The sequence below is a fragment of the Cyprinus carpio genome, chromosome B15 (assembly GCF_018340385.1).
Source record: "Cyprinus carpio isolate SPL01 chromosome B15, ASM1834038v1, whole genome shotgun sequence".
Taxonomy (NCBI): domain Eukaryota; kingdom Metazoa; phylum Chordata; class Actinopteri; order Cypriniformes; family Cyprinidae; genus Cyprinus; species Cyprinus carpio.
Genome location: NC_056611.1, coordinates 23,632,740 through 23,654,135, shown reverse-complemented (window position 1 = coordinate 23,654,135; position 21,396 = coordinate 23,632,740). Strand labels below are relative to the sequence as shown.

The 21,396-nt window shown below is 38.2% G+C and overlaps 2 protein-coding genes across 4 annotated transcripts in view; one reads left to right on the top strand and one right to left on the bottom strand.

Moving 5' to 3' along the window:
- LOC109103650 (suppressor of tumorigenicity 14 protein homolog) overlaps positions 1 to 11,220 on the top strand; it is a 35,665-nt gene extending 24,445 nt beyond the window's left edge. For all 3 annotated transcript variants that reach the window (XM_042739908.1, XM_042739910.1, XM_042739909.1), the window contains exons 11-19: positions 207 to 337; positions 513 to 617; positions 1,242 to 1,349; positions 2,981 to 3,094; positions 5,200 to 5,319; positions 6,264 to 6,444; positions 7,489 to 7,757; positions 8,006 to 8,142; positions 9,679 to 11,220. In XM_042739908.1, the coding sequence (XP_042595842.1) occupies positions 207 to 337; positions 513 to 617; positions 1,242 to 1,349; positions 2,981 to 3,094; positions 5,200 to 5,319; positions 6,264 to 6,444; positions 7,489 to 7,757; positions 8,006 to 8,142; positions 9,679 to 9,840 (1,327 nt within the window). In that variant the 3' untranslated portion in view covers positions 9,841 to 11,220. The remainder of the gene's footprint in view (positions 1 to 206; positions 338 to 512; positions 618 to 1,241; positions 1,350 to 2,980; positions 3,095 to 5,199; positions 5,320 to 6,263; positions 6,445 to 7,488; positions 7,758 to 8,005; positions 8,143 to 9,678) is intronic.
- Positions 11,221 to 12,998: 1,778 nt separating this feature from the next.
- LOC109103394 (kin of IRRE-like protein 3) overlaps positions 12,999 to 21,396 on the bottom strand; it is a 45,017-nt gene continuing 36,619 nt past the window's right edge. The window contains exons 9-15 of the mRNA XM_042739911.1: positions 19,950 to 20,076; positions 19,567 to 19,667; positions 18,161 to 18,359; positions 16,231 to 16,338; positions 15,914 to 16,023; positions 15,467 to 15,556; positions 12,999 to 15,193 (exon numbers count right to left, since the gene is read on the bottom strand). Coding sequence (XP_042595845.1) covers positions 14,696 to 15,193; positions 15,467 to 15,556; positions 15,914 to 16,023; positions 16,231 to 16,338; positions 18,161 to 18,359; positions 19,567 to 19,667; positions 19,950 to 20,076 — 1,233 coding nt within the window. The 3' untranslated portion in view covers positions 12,999 to 14,695. The remainder of the gene's footprint in view (positions 15,194 to 15,466; positions 15,557 to 15,913; positions 16,024 to 16,230; positions 16,339 to 18,160; positions 18,360 to 19,566; positions 19,668 to 19,949; positions 20,077 to 21,396) is intronic.

The window sequence follows — 21,396 nt, the reverse complement described above, 5'->3', positions numbered from 1 at the left end:
TATCCTGCCATGCTAGCCAGAAAAATATCCCCCATCGTTTCTTGTCAGCTTCCTGATAGTCTATGAAATAAAATGGCAAAAGGCCCAATAAATACATTTGATGTTAATTTATCTGAAAACCATCTGCAGTAGTCTGTTGCCAATTCATTTTTGGTTTTCTTAGTCTTTTTTGTATTAATACTTCATTCCTTCCTCCATTTTTAAAGGTATTGTGGAGAGAAACCTAGACTTGTTCTCTCTAGCGCCACCAATACCTTGGAAGTGAAGTTCCATTCAGATGAATCCTATACTGATAAGGGTTTCAGTGTCACTTACACCACCTTTGACCCTGTAAACCGTACGTAAGCCCGGTGTTTCAATATGACTAGCTAAATGCAGTGATGAAATTTTGATCCAGGACCATTTAAAACCAACAGATCACATTATTCTATCATTAGAACTCTCTTTAACTTCTTCTTTGTGTTGAGTTCTGGCTGTCTTCCTGTTTTCACTCTCATGAATTTCATCTCCAGCTTGCCCTGGTCAGTTTGCGTGTACCTCAGGCTACTGCATCAGAAATGAGCAACGCTGTGATGGGTGGAATGACTGTGAAGACATGAGTGATGAGAAAAACTGCAGTAAGTCTCATCCCTGTCAGGATTTTGCAAAATTTAAACCTTTAAATTAAATTAGCCCTGTCCAACGGGATACCGATGTAGAATGACAGGAAGATTAATTCAAAATTCTAATTCAAAGACAGAATTCATATAAAATTTAGTCCAAATGAATAAAAACTACATCAGTAATTATGTTAATTATTCTCTGATGTATGTTGTTTTCTTAAACTGATTGGACAGATTCCTCCAATTTAAGTTAAATACTGGCATTTTTACTTATTGTTTTTAGATGCACAGGACATTATTTAAAACATGAACACTAAAATGTTATAATTATATATAAATGAATGACATTATGTATTAAACATAATTTATACTATAGGTGGTATTTCAAACATCAGTTCTTTATATTATCTAATGCTTCTGGAAATAGTGTATATGTTTTATGAAAGCATGGTTATGTTTAATTACTTAACTTCAGATTTGCATTATAATTTTGCATTCTCTTTGCTGCCTAACCAGTAAACTTAAACTGAAATAACCTTTTGAAGAGTGTTTACATTGTACTAATAATTGACAAAGTCAGGTGATGTTTCAGATAAATTTTATGTTGACACATTCAGTTGAATGTATTTTGTGTTTCAGACTGTGAAAATGAACAGTTCAATTGCAGTAATGGCCTGTGTAGGCCTCAGGTCTTTGTGTGTGACAGAGTAAATGACTGTGGTGACAATAGTGATGAAGAACATTGTGGTGAGTTTCTCCTATTATGTTTTAATGATTGTATTTATTTATATCAGCATCTGCCTTTCAGGAAGTTAATTCAAATGAAACAAAATACATTTAAGGATACACTAAGTATTGACAGACAAAGCAGTGGCAGGTGTTTTATCTCCATAAAGCGGGACTGCAATGAGGTCCCATGACCAGCTGTTTCCTGGGATTCATATAAGCACTAACTTAGAGGGTTAGTTCACCCAAATATGAAAATAGGCCCATGTTTTAATCAACCTCAAAGCATCCTATGTGTATATGACTTTCTTCTTTCAGATGTGTCTTTTTGGATTTTTATTAATTTTTGTCTTATATTTTTCAAGTTTTAGTTTTATTGTATGTTGTTGTTTTTGTTCAAATTTACATGATTAGTAAAATAAAGAGTGCGTATCCGTAATAAAACCTGCCCCATATGGTTCCGGGGGTTGAATAAAGGCCTCCTGTAGCGATCAATGTTTTTTTTTTTTTTTTTTTTTTTTTTTTTAAGAAAAATATCCATATTTAAAATGTTATAAACACTTTTCTCTCACTTCCACTGACTGTCATATGTGCAAGCCATTCCGGGCAGATGACGTACAGTAGGACGTAGGTGTCATGCTCACGTCTGTGAGATATGCTGCGAGTTTGTTTACAGGAGCAAAGGAAGAAAAGTTTCCTTACTTTAGCAAAGGAAAACAGTCTCCTCTTGGCTTATATTGAAATCCTTCTACATTTTTCTTTACAAATCCTTGTTTTGTGCTTCTAATTCGTGACCGCCATTTTGTTTTGCTGTCTCTCTTCCACACTTCCGTGTTTGTCACTAATCAGCGGCGCGTGAGCGACGTGTACATCCAATGCAGGGTTGCCAGGTTTTCACAATAAAAACCGCCCAATTGCTACTCAAAACTAGCCCAATTGTGTTCCCAGTTAAAAAAACGCATTCCTTGTGGTAAAATACACGTGTTTTGGCAGGGCTCCTGGGTAAAATTAACACCTCAGGGGCTAAATATCACAATATTGGTGTTGCTTCAAACCGGGGACATGAAAAACTACCCACGGCAACAGAGTTACAGTAGCCCAATTCCGCTGGAAAACTGTGGACTTGGCAACACTTGTCCTACGTCATCAGCCTAAAACGGCTTACACATATGACCATCAGCAGAACTGAGAAAAAGTATTAATAACATTTTAAATATGGATGTTTTTCTTACAAAAATGCATTGATTCACTACAGGAGGCTTTTATTCACCCCCTGGAGTGGTATAGGGCACATTTTATTATGGATACGCGCTCTTTATTTGAGTACGTTTGGACTGTTGAACAAAACACCCACCTACTCCCATTCTAACGCTTGGAAGAGCAAGAAACATTTTTAATATAACTCTGATTAGATTTGTCTGAAAGAAGAAAGTCATATACACCTAAGATGCTTTGAGGGTGAGTATAAAGTGGGCTAATTTTCATTTTTGGGTGAACTAACCCTTTAATTTGAACTTATTTTGAACTATGGCATCTTCCTGGAGAACTTATCATATTTAAAACTTGCTTCATTGTGGCATACTTTAAAATGATACTTTAAATTTTGCCATTGAAGGAAACTTGACGAGGTTTTGTTTTGTTGTTCTTCTTAGATTGTGGCAGAGCTGAGGAAAGGTGCGGAGATGGCGCCTGCATCCCACAAGAATTTTTATGCGATGGGAAAAATGACTGTGCTGATGGCAGTGATGAGGTCTCATGTGTAGCATGTGAGTGGATACTTTGACTTAGTGACCACAATCTGCTTTTCCATTGATCTTAACACCAGTGGCCTGTAGCACGAAGCGAGATGAACAAACTCAGTTTCAGAGTAGGTTTAGAGTTGATAAAACCAAACAAGTGTGACGTGTGCAGCAAACAGCCAATCACACCGAATGTGGAGAGCATCAGCAAAGCGTCATTTGGATTCACTTCGCATGAGAGGCAGCACAATTCACATTTCTGCTGAAGATTAAGAGATGTCCTTATTAAAAATAAATTTAAATGCATTTAAAAGGCAAGAATAAACACTTGTGCTGCAACAAATGTTTGAGAATGCAGCAGAAAGAGAATGTATCACTCTGCAAAGGAATCAACTGAATTTATTTATTTATATAGTTTCACACAGAGCTCAAAAGGAAAACATAAGTTTAGTCATTTTAAAAGTTGGATATATTAAAGCTTATCTATATTCTATATGTATCTATATTTAATTTAATTTAAATGCAAAGCTTAAAATTAATTGCCACTATATAATAATTATATATATATAGGATATGAATTATAAAAAAATATTAATATAATATAAATGTAAAATACGTAGCCGCAAAAGTCGGGCAATTTTGTTTTTAAAATTCTAACTGTTTTCATCTGGATGTAGAGATACGGGGGAGTGGCTTCATTACATCAGATATATGTCACTTTGCTCACAGCTGATTGGTCCAGGTTGGGTTTGCGATCTCTACACCAGAATAAAACCATGGTGTCAAAACTCCCTCAAAACCAACCTATTTTCTTGAGCTTTTGCCCAAACAAAAAATGAACTTACCTGGGTAAAAACTGAAACATGCTTTGTGCTACAGGCCACAGGTTAATCTAGTTTGTTTTGTAAGCTTATTTGCATTAAATATATTCATTCACAAGCAACAAACTAAAAATAATATAAAATAAAATATATTATTTTTGTAATATAATATTTTTATTTTATTTTATATTTTTATAAAATATAAAACTAAATAAAATAATAAATAAAAATCTAAAAAATAAGATATGTAATAAATATAATAATATAAAATAAAATAAGGAAATGGGACAAAGTGGAGAAAATGCAACAGGATTGATACAAAATTAAATTTGTCAATACAGGCCATATGATGTAATTATAGTCGATAGAATTATAACTTTATATTTGTAAAACATTTTGATGGCTCAAAATTGGATTAACTTTTATTTATATATGAGAATGTGCTAACTTTTATAATGAAAATAAAATGAATGAAATTTATTTTCTTTGCACAAAACATAATGGCACTTTTTTTTTCTTTCTTTGAGGTAAACATTAGACATTTTCATGGTGAGATTAACAGAAGTAGGTCCTGAATTATTCACAAAATCATAAAATATGAAACATTTATAGTGCTTTCTATTGTTGGGCTGGATGTTCATTTGCAGTGAGATTTGGGACTATCCTACATGTTTTAGTGCTTTTTGTTGTTGGGCTGTTTGTTGTTTTTAATTTAGATTTGTAATTTAAAGTTAGTTAAAGTTATAGGTTTGTATATGGATTTTTAATTGGATGTTAATTGAAATGTTTTAGAGGTTTTGAATGTTTGTGGAAAATTTCAATATAATTTTAATCAGCTCAATTTGAATTTTGATAAAAAAAATTTTTATAATTTTAAGTTTTTATTGTTTTGTTTTTGCTTTTATTGTTTTTTTGATTTTGCATATTTGATTAGTTGACAGTGAATATTGAGTACCATTAATTAATGTGATAATTAACCTGCTTTTAATATGCAAAACAAACACTTGTGAGCAATAGCTTCAACACTTCAGCTGAAACGGTAGTGAAATCACACGTTTTTGCTTTATTCTATTGTGTACAAACTTCTTCACTGTCCACTCTTTCCATCTCCAAGTTGTTCATTGTTTTTGTATCCTTCAGCAGAGATAAGTGACCTATCCCACAATCAATAGGCCTGATCAATACGCTGGCTCTTGTACAGCTATGAACAAGGCGTATGTCTTTGGTGATAAAAAGAAGCTGCACTTGATGTTTTTTTTTCCCCTCATTTACCTCGAGTTTTACTTTCTCTATACTCTCTTTCTCTCTTAGCGGCTGCCATCTGCAATGATTTTTCCTTCAAGTGTAAAGACAAGCAGTGTGTAAACAAAGTGAATGCAGAGTGTGATCGTGAACAGGACTGCTCAGATGGTTCGGATGAGCAGGGATGTGGTAAGTCACATTTTTTTTTTTTTATAAATATATGCTTTTGTTGCACAATATTAAGAACTTTTTGATTAAACCACACCTGTGCTGTTATTCAGAATAACAGAATTGCTCCTGTGATCCTTTTTTTTTTTTTTTTTATTCATTTATTTTAATTGTCTGGTTTTTTTTTTTTGCTGTTGTTGTTTTTTACTCATTTAAAGAGACAGCAGTCGACTAAAGGGGTACGTGATAAATATCGTCACGTGTAGAGATTTACTGTTGATTACAGAACCGGCTTTACTGACGACATGCGTATTAAATATCATGTAATATTTATCGTGCATCCCTAATAGACTACCAAAGATAAAAAGTAAAACTTTTATTAATATTTCTTTGAGATGCGCAGTAAAATTTATTTCAGACAAACTATTTCGTGAAACTGAATGTCACACCGCCCACCTCTAGTGTTAATGAGCTTCCCAGTGTGATTTCACAAGTTTTTGGTGTTTCGATAAATTTTAGAGCAACTGTAATTTCCAGAAGTTACTGCATCATCAACAATGTGGTAATTAGTGTTAAAAATTCTCATCAGAGCCCTAAGCCATTATACTTTTTTTATGAAACCTTACATGACATTATTCTTCTTTTATAGGCCTCAGGGTTGCTGGTTTCTTTTTCCTTCCTCATTGTGTTTTATCAGCCAGCACGGTTCGTTCCTTTATATATCTGCCTTGTTATGATTCTGCTTGAGTCCCACTAAAGGCCAACGGTCCTGTGAGTCAGAGCAGATGCTACGAGAAACTCGCCATCTTTCAGTGCAAACAGTTTTTCAGTTAGCCCTCTGATCTTATCCCTGCTGGTCTTGTTCAAGACCCCCATCACCTCTCATCTCAGCATGCCAATGCTAGCCCTTCCATTGTCTTCCTTGAAGTCTTTGAGTTTGAACCGTTTCTACAATTTGGTTTCAGACTGTGGAGTCCGGCCATACAAGCACAACCGTATTGTGGGTGGGCAGAACGCAGATGTGGGTGAATGGCCGTGGCAGGTCAGTCTACATTTCCAGACCAGCGGACACGTTTGCGGAGCCTCGGTCATCTCCAACAAATGGCTGCTGTCCGCTGCCCACTGCTTCATCCAGCCTGATACAGCGTGAGTCAGTTTATTGCATCTCTGTATTTTCTCTGCTTAATTAAGCTGTAGCTTATGATAATTTATCACAGACATAAATTAGACATTAACTAGATATCTTTCTCCATTTGCTTTGTGCTCAAACATCATCCAAGATTAAAGCATAAGCTTGTATTTATTTTCATAGGCCAGCAGGTGGAGCACAAGACATGCAATACTTTACCTTGATAAATGATTCCAATGTGTTCCTGAGACTGAAACACTAAAGCTGAATTGAAAAAGAATTCACTCTCCTGAGCTATGGTTTCAGCATGAAATCAAAATCGACCCCATTTACTTTCTTAATAAACATTTCTGCTCTTATTGTGAATGATACATTGGTGCACAAATGTTTGTTTTTAATCTTTCATCAAAATGTAATAACCTGTTCCACCTCTGAAATGACTTGCAATTTGGCTGAAATCCCCAAGCCCTCTTATTTTTCAGTCCCTCTTCATATAGATGTCCTATTAACCTTTTTTTCATTGAATCCTCTGAGTTCTTGACAGCTTTCAAAACAGCTAACCTCTAAACTTGAAAAGATACATTATTTCAGCAAGTACATTTATCAGATTATTGGTATAACCTTTTCCAAGCTTTTTGGTGTTTCAGTGAATTTTGAATAATTGTAATATCCAGACAATACTGCATCATTGGCAATGTGGTAATTAGTGTGAAAGTTCACATTTCCTCAGATTTCCTGTCAAATTACAGATTTTAAATGTATTTGAATGCCATTTCATATTCACATTTCATACTAACCTCTAAAACAACATTGTGTAGATTGTCTCCAACATCTTCAAATTAGATGTTTATATAAGCAAATACAATTATCTGATTATTTGTGTAATGTTTTATATGTAACACCCACCTCTAGAGTTTTTATTATATAGTCATTTAAAGATAAGCTTCCTATTGTTCCACAAGCTTTTGGTGTTTCAGTGAAACACCATTTAATGTTGATCTTTCAAAACATCTGATTTAAATGACTAACCTCCAAAACAACATTGTGTCTATCGCCAACAGCTACAAAAAGATATCCAACTGGCTGACGTACAGTGGTCTACGAGACCAGAACATGCTGGACTCTGTTCAGAAGCGCACTTTAAAGAACATCATCACCCACCCAAACTACAACTCAATGTCCTACGATTATGACATCTCACTGCTGGAACTGAGCGATCCATTGAACTTCACCAACACCGTGCATCCCATCTGCCTTCCAGCACCGACTCATGTCTTCTCGGCCGGTAGTTCCTGCTTTGTTACGGGCTGGGGCACACTCCGAGAGGGAGGTGAGACAGCTTGTGTGCCTGAGGGCTGAGCTCCTTTTTCCATGAGATACCCTTGGAATTTTACCTCACAAGTTTGACATTTATCAATCTAATGTCTCAATGTCACTTTTAACACAAGTTTTGTTCTAAGATTTTGTTGAAGCATATAACTAACTGTAATCAATGTTTCAAACACCAATAATAAGAAAAGATGCTCTTTGTTGTTAGATTCATTCTCATAGGACTAATGTTTTACATGTGTGTTGTAGGAAGTGTTGCACAAATCTTGCAGAAAGCAGAAGTAAAGGTGATTAATGATACAGTATGCAACATGGTGACTGAAGGTCAGGTGACCTCTAGAATGATGTGTAGCGGCTACCTCACTGGAGGTGTGGACGCTTGTCAGGTAAAAACATTCCTGCCTTTTTTTTTTTTTTTTTTTTTTTTTTTAATGAAAAGACACTGAATCTGATATTTTCATTTTGTTCTGGGCCACTTGCAATATATGCAGAAATAAATCAGATATGTTGTTGTTATTGTGGTTTATCACAAAGTGACTTGGACTGTCAGGTCAAACAATTCTTCTCATATTTATCTTGAAGTAAAATATTGTGAATATGTTAATAAAAATTCTCTCTTGCAGCGATTACTATTAAAATGATTATTTTAACCGCATTTCAACCACAACAATTCACTGAACAGTACATGTTGGCCTTTTATGCCACTATTTTTTAAATTGCCATTTACAGACTCAAAAAATCACAACACCCCCACCCCAGTTGAGATTTAAAAATCTTTACATCTACAGCACGTGCAAAATTACACATTTATTGAATGTTAATGAATTCAAGGGGATTTAATAGGCATTTAGATGCATTGTCAAGCCCAGAGTCTTTTTCGTCCTGTTCTATTCGTTCAGAAACACCTACAGTACAAATATGACATGAGCATAATGCCGTCAAAGTGTTCCGCTAATGTTGTTGTCTTCCTGCAGTGTGTGTACAGCCTCGTAGTGGGGAAGATTAATTATTCTACCTTGTTCCCTGATATTTAAATGAGCTGATTTCCATAATTTCTACTTCTATCTCACTTGTTATTCATCTTGCTTTCCTCTTCTCAACGCTCTGTGCGTCTCTCTTATTCTGGGTGTAATCTTCTTAGTGTGCTTTTCTCTCGCACAGGTTCCGGTCCTGGTCTTGTGACTCCTTTCTATCTTCCTCTCCTCCTATAGGAGCTCATAGATTTTGTGCACATTCTCTCTCACTCTCTTTGTCCTTTGCTCCATCCTTCTCACCCTCTGTAATATTCTTTCATTCACTTGGTTGTTTAGTCTTCCTCTCTCTCTCCTCTCACCTCCCAATTCAAATATGCTTTATTGCCACGTCTGTTTACATTGCAATATTGGCAAAGTAATTAAGAGCCGAATTGTATTACACACAAAACAAATCATTCAGGAATAATAGTAATGGAATGAAATGACACAGTAAATAAGCAGCTTAAATTAGAGGTACAAAATAATAAATGATAAGTGATTACAATAATAATTAAAACGTTTGCAATTGCGTTACACACCCTAATTTTTTCCTTTCTGTTTTTCAGTTTCTCATATAAATAATCAGCATTTCATCTACTTTTTCAATTTCAAGCACTTTATTGGCATGGTTATTTTATATACAATATTGCAAAGCATCAATACACACAATAAAAAAAAAACTGGAAAAATAAATACAAAGTAAAATAAATAATCACAATACTGTACGTTAAAAAAATGAAGTAAACATTCAGTGATGCATTAAAGTACATTCTCTAGAATATATCAACAGGCAACTCTTGAATACGGTCATCAAATATGTTTAGTTACATGAGTGTCCTCCATGCATTTCGTCAGGTTTTGGAAAATGTGGAATGACGTTTACAAGTTTCTTTCTTTTGGCTTCCACAGGGAGACTCTGGCGGTCCTCTTGTATGTCGTTCCGATGTTGGCAAATGGTTCCAGGCTGGAATAGTGAGCTGGGGAGAAGGCTGCGCTCGGCGGAACAAGCCTGGCGTCTATACGCGTGTCACCAAACTGCGGGACTGGATCCGTGAAATCACAAACATATAGTGAAGCCTGGACCTGCAGTCATACAACAACCAAAGCAGAAGAACACAACTGTTGAGTGCCGTGAATATTTAGTACAGTACAGTATGTGAGCCACACTCTCAAAAGCGAAAGTGAATACAGCTTTAGTCGACATCCTTTGTGAGAAAAAATCATTCAAATTGAACTTGCATACGTTTCAGACCACCTGGTCGGTTTCATAATAGCAATTTCATTCAGTATGACTATTTGGTTGTTATGGCTTATGAATAATGTTTTCTTAGCGGTATCAATCTAAAGTTGAGTTCAACTTTAGTCAACCAAATAAAAAGGTTCATAAAATACATGCAGATACCACTATAATGAGAATATATATCACTGTGATGTACTGTTACACTCATTTACCAACTCTTTGTCACACAGTTGTAGTTCCATTTGTTCTGTTTCCTTGAACAGTAACTTCATAAATTGCACTTAGAGATCAAATTGTCCTATAATGAGCCTGCCGGCACTTAAGACCTGGTGGAAGTCATGTTGTTATCTTTATGAATTATATTCAGTTTAAAAAGTCTTTTTCTCATGCTCTAAATATGCCTTTGTTCCAAAGACTGGACCCTGCCTCTTGTTTCAGGCTTTGGAGGTAGCTTCAATCCCTACATTTTTTTTTTCCCTTTAAGCGGAGGTCAGAAGCTTCTTTGCAATCTAGAAATTTCTGTAAGCATCCCACTCAGGCTGACCTTCTTTCCTCACATCTGTGTGATCTTGCAACCTCAGTGCCAAAACTCTGAAATGGAGGATTAGGTAAAAATAGGATATTTCCGTCATCCATTTGCCAATACAAGCAAGGCCAACATAGGTCACTCACTTCTGCTGCATGTTAAAGTTCCAGCCAATCAATGTCAAAGCTGTTTGCTGAAACAACCTAGCAGGATGGTCTCTCCTTCAAAGAGCCCCGAACGTATCGAGGAATCTATACCGCCGGTTCCTCATAGACTTGGCAAGTTTCTTTCCCATGGAAAGTCCACTTGCTTAGTAAAATTTTCAGGCTTTGTAGTGTAGTGACTTAATTTCCCAGGAGATACAAGAGACGTTCGCTGTATTTTGAGAGATGTCGGGCAATAGATGCTATATTTATGTACTACAGAAGTTTCATATAGCATTATGATGTGCAATTAGACCTTATTGAGGGCTTGTTAGACTCATTTTTCAATTTTAAAACCACAATGATTATGTATGGCTTTATGTGTTTGGGTGACTAAATGTGCTTTGAATTGTTAATGTAACTGAACTTGTTGGTGTTTTCTGTGTCGTTATATTTTATATCTCAACGCTATGCAAGTGTTTTAATGTATGCAAATTTTATAATGTTTTCTTGACAATAAAATACATGCTGGTTTTACATTACTTTTTTTCCAGAATAGAGTGTTTTGGGTAATTTCCAATTAATTTCATTTCCCCCTCAAAATGCAATATGTAGTAAAGAAAACTCAAAACCGTTTCATCAATATTAAATCAGATGGCCTTGGCATTTAACCAACGTCAACATTGCCTTCAACAATTATTTGCCTATAAATCAGTGCTGTCCTAATGGAAAATGAAACAAGAAGGCATCATAAATCTACTCTTTTCAGTTGATACAAGAAAATCCACAGCATGTCTTTATTACAGATGTTAATGTAGTTTGTTTTGACCTTGCACCAATTAAAAAGCTGTAGGTATAATTAAGCATTGCACTGCACTGCAACAGTTGTTTTAAATGGTTGACAGAGTATTTAACTTAGGCTAATAATATGCCAGATTTGACCTTGTATGAGCTTTAGATTGGTGTTCAACCTTTTATATCATCTCCAATTGATGTGATAACAACTCTTGCACTTGAGCATATTGCACATTAATGCAGTATCTAGGCAACCAAAGGTCACCATCACTTACTACCTAATGGAGAAATGTAATCAAATGATCGAAACAAAGCATTGTGGTCAACGAACTACATGATTGAAATCAGGCTAGCCATTAGTTCAACCAATTTTTCTATACATTTCCATTACACCTTTTGTTGTCTGACTTTAGTTCACGGATCGTCTGATTGGTGAGATTCATCTTGCATTATTATATTACAAAAACCGCTGGGCATGCTGGGAGAGGTGGCGTGCGTTCGGTGAGGAATCTTTTTAGCAAAGGTGTTATGTTGATGATGTTTTTTTTTTTGTGCTTAATTTCATTGTTTTAATCATGTATCCTGGAAATATATACATCTTATTATTAATATGTTAATAATCTGTCGATTTAGCAGCTCCATGAGACAGCACGTCTGGCGCCAGGCATCTCAACTGAGAATTTACCTCAGAAAAACATTGATTTTGTGTGTCAGGAGATTAGATAAGTGTAAGTAACAATGAACTAATCATTAATAGGTTTCATAACATTTGTATTGTATCTTTCCAATATATGCACTGGTTATTTCGGTCAGTATTGTCTAATCTAACTCGCTAAAAATGTCAATTCTGGCAAACCGAGTGGTTCTTCTTTCTGCTATTAACGTTATATTATCATGGTAATTTAACAAAAAAACCTATTGCCATTTTGTCCACAACATGCTTGTGTAGACTCGCTGAATGGGCTTGTATGATGCCATTGACAGTTTATGGATAACAGAGTTTGCATTTTATATTATCAGGTTTGCACATTATGCATATTCATTCTTGTTTGGTTACTTTGGACAGTGTTTGTTGTATGCAAGGGATGACAACTAATGGAAACATGACCCTAAATTTACCAGAGTAGCCATCCGTTCATTTGTTTAATGCTGAGCACGTGTTTATGTCTTCAACACTCCCTGCGGTGAAGCTCGGCGTGACATGATGAAATCTGAGAGACTGGGTGACACGACAAGATAATGTTGTCACACAACACCCGCTCCGTCAGCGCAATATTTGGTTGCGTTGAGGGAGACGGCCTGTGCCTGCATTGTTTGATACGCAGACAGCGGGAGGCTTGGGAATCTCATCCGTCTTTATTAAAAACCCTGCTGTCGCCGCGGGAATAAGAGAATCAACATAGGCATCACTGCTAATTTATGTATTCATCAACTCGGCAGCCCCGGTATTGTTTGTCCTCATTCCCTCATGACATTTGACGAGACCCAGTGATGTGTGCCAAACTCACTTCAGTCAGAGCAGATATTATTTGAAATGGTTTTATTTAAATATAAATATGTGTACAAAGTTACAAGCAACAATAGCTCATTTTTAGCAAATCAAATTATTTGAACCTTATTTAAAAAAAGAAACGGAAGGAAAAGGTCAATTAGTTGTGTAACACCTTTCACCTCACCAAAACTGATAAGTAACATGGGGGTAAAAACCGTTGTGAACCAAATAAAGTCAACTCAAAGATATAGATAAATGCATTTTATAATATAAAGGTACTTTACAATAGAGCAGCTTACACGCTGTACATTAAGGCTTATATAAAATATAAAAATAAAGACAAGCAATGTTTTGTTTCACCTATCTTACAGTTCATTTTGACTTTTTTTTTTTTTTTATCTTTCCAAATGGAGCCGACCATTCAGGCTCAAAGGAAAATGGCAGTAATGGTAACCTCCGAATGCAGGTATCCAAGATCGAATAGACATAGGGTGCAGTAAGCGGTTTCTCACACAAGGAACAAACAGATGAGAAGAAATGCTGAATACGTTCACATACACACATCATCTGCATGCAACAGACAGGAGTGAATTTCCCAACAATTTGTACAGTCATTGAAGTGGCCCTAAGTGGATATGGACAGTACTGCATTTCACTTGCAATTTTTTTTTTTTCTGTTTTTTCTTCTATGTAAACATGTTGGTGCTACCTGACGGTGTCAGCCATGTCAGCATGACATAACAGTCACCTTGGCACACTTTGTATTTATAACATACAGTGGTCACATAAGGAACATTACAAGATTATTACTGCACGCCACAAGGTCGTGCTGTAATTTAGGTTTGTCGTACATGGCTTGACTTAAGAAACCGTGGTCCCGAAATGGGCTCTACTCTGAACTCTGCAACAAATCCTTGAGAGTATAGCTTAAAAAGACCGCACCTCGAAATTTGATTCTTTGGGGATTGGCCAATCTTGGTTCCATCAAACAGACAGAAGTATATTTTATGGATTTTGTCCATAATTTTTATTTTTTTTTTTTCATTCCAGATTCCAGTTTCCTGCACTGGTCCATTGAGGCTTTACATAAATACTCTTTTGCTAGCCCAACAGCAGTGCAGACTGCAGATATAGCTTCTGCAGAAATATCTCAGGGTGATTTCTTCTGCTCCCCTGCTTTGTGGATTGAACTTTGAGCCTCTTTGTGTAGGCAAGACCTGTTGTCATTGATACACAAATGTGCTTACAATTCCATCAGCATGCCAACAAACACGTATTAATTTTTTTTTACCTTACTTAGATTTTTTATCAGTTTGTGTCATTTTGATTGTTTCAGCGTAGTGTCATGAGCTTGTCCTCCTTTGCAAAGATTAGTTCATGAGGACACTGCCCTTCTCCACAGCACTGCTTTCCTTCTCCAAGATCTAGAAGGGTCAATGCTGGAGCCTTTTTTAATGGAAATACAGTGCCATAGAGATGAATTGATGGACAATGTCCCTTAAAGTTCAACATTTGGATGAAGAAATTCAGTAGCTTGATGGTGACTTCCAAGCTTGGGACGTTGTAGTTCTTTCGATTTTCCATCGATCCAACATTCACTTCAAGATAGCAATCAAGCTTTTCCACTTCTTGAATCTCAGTTTAAAGTTTGCTTAATCTCTACTGAACCCGTTCAGAAGTCCTTGTGATGTTGATCATCCCAGACCCTTAGCAGGCCTTCGAGGGAGCCATCACACATGAGTCTGCATGCGTTGCTGCGAGGGCCGCCCATAGTCAGATTGCTGCGACGACACCTGCGAGGATGCGTATGAGAATCGGGAGGAGTTGGACACCTTGCTGGCCTGGTCTGAATGCTCATACCCGTCAGCCTTCTCGAAGGATGCAGGTTTGATGTAGCTAGTGAAGGCGCGGCCATAGGTGGTGGGCAGGTAGGCGGAGCCTGCACAGAGTGGCTCCTGAGGATAGATGGTAGCAGTTTGCTGTTGTTGCTGTGGTTGCTGAGACTGCTGTTGCTCATAGGTGGTGCGTGTGGCAGGGGTTGTGGCGTAACGCTGGGAGAAGTCATAAATCCGAGGCTGAGTGGAGTGTTGGCCGTATAAGGGGCTCGGCGAGGGAAGCTGAGAGGGAGTGTAGACTGGGCGAGCATTAGGGACATATTCAGAGAAGCCGGTTCTTGTAATGTGGCGGTCCTCGTGAGCCCGCACATTGTAGTAGCCATTGGTGGGATCCTAGGAAGAACGAAAAAAACATTCCCAGATAAATAACAGAATTTTATACAGCATGAAATACATGCAAATTATTTTAGTAAGGCGCTAGCTACAAGTTAGACATTGACCAAGAATTGTAGGTTTTCTTGAAAATGATCCAAGCTTGTGGTGTAACACAAATATGATCTCAGCAAGTTAGTGTTATTAAGTACAATAATTTCCTCAAACCTTTGAAAACAACCTTTTGCTTTTATCAGATTAACCATCTGAGTCATGCTTTGTGAAATGTAATACCTTGATATCTGATCTCTCATCCTCCTCCTCTTCCAGCAGGTCGCTGTGCTCTGTGCGAGACGTTCCTGGAGACTCGCTGCTGTTGGGAGCCTGAGAAGAGTACAGAGATTTGGGTTACAGACTGCTCAGTGTCTATGTTATGTTAAATGTCAAGCAGTCATAATTAATATTGTCCCAAGTTCCTGATCTTTTTGTGAACAAGTATACATGTTTTTTTAAGCATCTTTCAGCAAAATATATTAAATGACTTTACTTTTAAAGTACAGCCTAAAATTTTGTTTCCTTATTTAGTATCCCATTTCCCTCAGAAATCAGGTTGTATGCTGTTGACGTTTACATGTTTATCCTGCAGCATATCAGGAAAGGATTTTTATGAAAGAACAATGGTATAAAAGCTATTTCTATCTATTAGGCTATTCTAAGTCTATATATTCTAAGAAGACTTACCATAGGCTCCTTCACATCCTCCTCATCGTCGTTTCCTCTGGCTGCGTTGTGGTCGCTGTGCACGATTTGTACGCGGATGTCGCTCTTAGACAGTCGTGTGCCCTTTTTGCCTGGGTGAGGAAATAGCGCAGTGTATAGAGATTAATGAGGTGAACGGTGGGAAGATTTCCAGAGAGGTGAAAAGGTCAGCACTGCTCCAGGCAAAGAGGTGGCCCCATAATTAACCTCTGTCTAGTTAGTTCATTTGATTTCTACTGTATCATGTTTTTTGAGGAGAGAATAAGAACTCTCAGATAACATCTGACCTTTGACCTCACCTTTAGCAGTGTGGCGGCAGCAGATGGAAACCAGGGTAATGACACAAATGATGAAGACACAGCCTCCGCCCACCGATGCTCCAATGATGATTAGCAAGGGGAGGGCCTCTGCAAGGGAAACAGGGAACGTGACTGAGATGAATTCTAAAAATCTATTATTACATCTACCTCTTCAGTTGCAGGGTATGCAGATGATCCAAATTCAGGCATTCTTTTTATTACTAGTGGATTTTAATTGTACTTCTACAGTCTTGACTTGGGGCAGTCATGGCCTAATTGATGGAGAGTCTGACTTGTAACCCGAAGGTCACGGGTTTGAGTCTCAGGTCCGGCAGGGATTGTAGGTGGGGGGGAGTGAATATCCAGTGCTCTCAATACTACGACTGAGTTGAGACCCTTGAGCAAGGCATTGAACCCCCAACTGCTCCCTGGGCGCCGCAGCATTGGCTGCCCACTGCTCCCGATGTGTGTGTGCATGTTTCACTACTCACTGCTGTGTGTGCACTTGGATCGGTTAAATGCAGAGCACAAACAAATAAGTTTGGGGCTAAATTATGACCCAGACATGTTATCAAAAGGTATGTCAGATCTCCAGCTGATTGAAGAAAAGCTCTCTGCTTGTCAAACGTTTTCTTCAAAGATGCTCTTTTTCCGAGCCACGTCCAAACTCATGTGCAACATATAGAAATTCATCTAAAGTGATCCACAGTGGCATCACAGGACCAGGCTATTGTCTCTAATCTCTGGTGGAAGAGGGGTAACCAGCCCTGACACGCAGCGAGACAGCCGACAGTAATCTAATTAGAGATTCCAGGAGATAGCACTGTCTGCCTCTCCAGAGACTTGGTTCTGCTGCCTTGATGCAAATTGCTGGCGAAGACCTTATTTTTGGTGTCTCCCAGTACAAAGGCTCAAGCCGTCTACCACGCTCTTGGTCTTATTTAAGCAAATTTTAGCTGGTGCACTGTGCATACAAAATGAAACGGTCAGTGAAGCGTCACATACCCATGCCGTACATTAGGTCTTGATTTAATTCATTCAGGCTCAAAATCTATATCTTTGTTATGGAACGAATGTATTCATTAAGTGGACCATCTTCTGATTAAATTATATTGATTTGGTGGTGTATAATTAAGATAAGCACAGGGTTGCAGGGTGTTTTGAGACGCGATTTCTGCATAGAGCTGACTCAAACTGGATTACAGCTCGTCTTGATTAATCTTAGATAAAAGGCACCAACTCTAAGGTGGACAAACCCTACAACTTACTGTCAGTGTTTTAAAATCAAACATCCTTCAATAATTAAAGCGATGGTGCCAGAAGAGCTTGGCCCATCCACAAATCTCCTGCCACTTTTCTCACTTTACTTTCAGTTGCTTGCTTCTCACGCCTCAAATTTTTGACTCTCTCTAGACCCCAAATTTCCCAGAACATTTTCCCAAACACTCTGATCTACACTACCAGTCAAAAGTATGGACACACTTGACTAAATTTGTTTCTCACAGTCTAGAGAAGCTTTTGATCTAAAGGTTTAAACATAAATGCATGAGATTGTATGTTTTTTTAGACAAATATATAGGAATTTCTTAACAAATATATTATTTTTATTTTTTTAAATTGACAAATGGGGGGAGGGGGACAAGTACGAAGCAAACATGTAAACTCAATACCGATTAAATACTGTTTTAAAGCAAGGCTATCTACTTCAAAGGACCCAAAATGTAAAACAGTTTTATATTTAACATGTTTGATCATTACCTAATATCCATAATTCATTTGTAATTTCATAATTGAATGTCTACCACTATTGTAAAAGGTGGAACGTAGTAAAAATAAGGAATTAGTTGTTTCCAAACTTTTGACTGGTTCTATATTGCATTCAAATAAAAGGATGTTTTACATAGGATAATCTGAAATGAGGACCCCATACCTTGCTCTTCAAGAGTGACCAGTGCCGTGCCTGTACCAAAGCGGTTCCAAGCAGTGCAGTTGTATCGAAGCTGGAAATCCTGGGCCAGAGTCTCTGAGAGGATTAGTGAGGAGAGGACCCCTCGGTCACTGTGTACTGTCTGCACGGAAAACCGACCAGAAGAGCCAGATGACAAGATCTTGTCTCCAAATGTCCACACCTGAGGAGAAAGAGATAGTAAGGTGTAAGGTACAGCAAGTGTTGTTATTCTCACATTTTATTTAAGCATGAAAAAGGGAATTGCAAAGACAAAAAAAAAATGTTTCTTTCAATCTTTCACAATATGACCATGAACGTGTTTAGCAAGTAAATAAGGTCGATTTTGATTCCAAGTTGAATTAAGATCTCATTATATATTCAAGCCTGGTCTGGCCAACACAACAGAACAACAATTAAGGTCAAACATGTAAAGATTTAGACGTTTAGTGTCATAAACTCAGTGTCAGAGATTGAAATTGTTCTTGTGCTCTTTTACGCTGTCATGTCGAGCTGGTTTACCAACAGTACTGTGTCTCGGCTTGTGAAAAAGAGCTGTGTGAAAAACCGTGCGGGGAAGACATGCAGCTCCTGTCTAGCAGCAGGTCAGTTTGAGATCTCAACGCTACTCAGGGAGAGACAACAAGCCATTGTTTCTTTACTTCACCTTTCTGGCAAAGAGGTGAAACAGCATATCTGAGAAGTCCTCCCTTGACTGGCCTCAGGTGAAGAAATAACAGCCAATAACACCCTGTATCCCCACCTGTCACTGTTTCCAGGATCAGGAGGGATTTTTTCTTCATCCTTGATTCCTTCTTTGCATCAACTGCTTTCAGTTACCCTTGCTTAACTTCCATCTGTCTCGGTGCATCTCTATGCTTTACACTTCTTCACAAATTCTCTCCAACTTAGGCTCTAATTATCCACTGAGAGGGCTTTCCACGTACGATTGGGTCATGGGAGGTCAGTGGTGCTACGCACTAATTGCTCACCGTTGGAAAGAAGCCTAGGGGCCCGGTGGCTTCTCTGCAGACCCTGGCATTAGTGCCGTTCGCCTCTGCACGCTTAAGGGTGGAAAAGGTGAGATAAAGGATCAGCCCTCTCATCGAGCGCTCTCTATTAGGCGAATGGGCTTGTGTGAAGGGGCTGTGCTTGTGTGTATTTGTGTGGGTGTCAGATATGGAAAGAGAGAGACAGGAGCAAGGAAAGAGGAGACTCGCATGAGATCTTGTTGGAGGCAGAGGGGAAGGGAGCTTGAGCGTGTGATGTGCACACACTGAAAGCACCTGCTCAAGGGAAGGGCTCACAAACAAGCTTGTCAGGAATAGGGCTACACTAAGCATCAGAAACCTAGCAAACACACATACAGAAATAACAGAATGAATACTTACAATCTTGTCAGGAGGAGGGCTGCTGCCCACTAGACACTCCAGCTTGCCCTTGGAATGCTTGATGGCCTGCTGCGTGGCCTCAGCCGTGATGATGGGAGGGCCTGAAGTATTGGTGTGAAAGAGAGAAATCGTACTGACTAAGGGTGCTAATGAAAGCAAAAGAAGACACAGAGCTGATGTTCCTTGTGTATTCAAGACCAAGTGCATGAGTCATGCACATAAATAAGAAGCTCATCAATTAGGGAAGCAATTCACTGATTAATAGAAAAGAAATTACAGCTTTTGTTCCAAACCCTAGTAAGCTAACCAAAAGCTGTGAACTCATGTGGTTTTGAAACCAAATTTATCATGAACAATGAGATAAAAAGATAGCATTTAGTTACCGTTGACAGTTAGAGTTACATCTCTCTCTGCCACACCAATCCGAGGCACGATGGCTTTGCAGGTGTATGTCCCAGAATCGTCTTGTGTAACTGCCTTCAGCTGAAGGGTGTTACTATTGCTGAGCACCTGTTAAATAAAATGAACAAGAATAGCCTGGTCAGATCTATTGCTATATTAAGACATTTCTCCACAGAAGTTACCACAGATATAGGCATCAGGCAAGAGTTTGCCACAAACCACATGTCAGTGTATACCTACAGATTAGCACACACGATGTATAACTATACACTTTCTATCAAATGTCTGTATGACAGTGCCTGTCTATATGTGTTTGTAAAATTGATGTTTTTCACTTCCTGTTAAAGTCTAATCTTTCCAGCAAGTTGTGGAATGAAAATCATTACAGCATGCCAATATTTCCACAGGATGAAGATGGGAAGAATGTGTAGAGAGACAGTGAGTTTTTTTGTTCCATACAGATCAAGCCGTGGCCCTTAGAGATGGCTATTACCATTAGCACCAGTCATCCATTTCGTTGCTTGTGCCTCACACAAGAGAAAGACCAATGCCACCAATACCAAGGGGAAAGCACTGACTCCGCCTGTAATTTCGTCTGCAGCAATCTTAATTACTGTCTAAAGCGCTCCAGCCTGGGTCCTCTGAGTCAACCCACTGCTCTAATTAAGCCTACGACAATGGCAGTGTGGAATTTTCCGGAGAGTGAGCAGATACTTGTGCTCCTTCGCCTCTGGTGCACTGGTACACACGCTGCGGTCACTTGTTAGAAGCCATTGATCATTAGAGCTCCCTCTTCCTCTTTCCCTCCTCCCTCTCGACGCCACCAAACTGTGATTAATCCGTTTAGCACTTGCCTCGATTTTTCATTCGCCAGCACTCATCGAATTAGCCAATTAATCCATATCTTGTGGCGATGAAGTAAACGCTCTACTTGTGGATCAGATCGGCCCATACTCAGGAAGGGCTGGGTGGAGGGATGTAGTCATGGCAAAATTAACTGATTGCCTCATAAGAACCTTCTGGCTTTTCAGCCTTAGCCTCCCTCTCTCTCTTTCTCTCTCTTTCTTTCCTCTCTTGCTTTTTGTTTGCTTTCTCATGCTCTTTATGAAATCTAATTAAGCAGCATCAGAGAAACACTTACAGCAGAATGGGCTGATGCATTTCACACATCTACTGGAGCTAAACTTTCATTTTGGCTAGCAATCACTTTATCCATTTGCCAAAATCCTGTAAATGTGCCGTAAACAGAAATGTCATCCATTAACCATCCACCTCTGAGCAGAAAATCATTTTATCTTTCCTGTACAGACGGGTTAAATTGGGATTTTGGAGGTGGGTGATTCTGGTGCCCTAGATGAGGTGATGTGAACTTGTTTAATGAACTTTTTTGACTGAATAAATTTGCTTAATGGAGATGGAATATGTGTA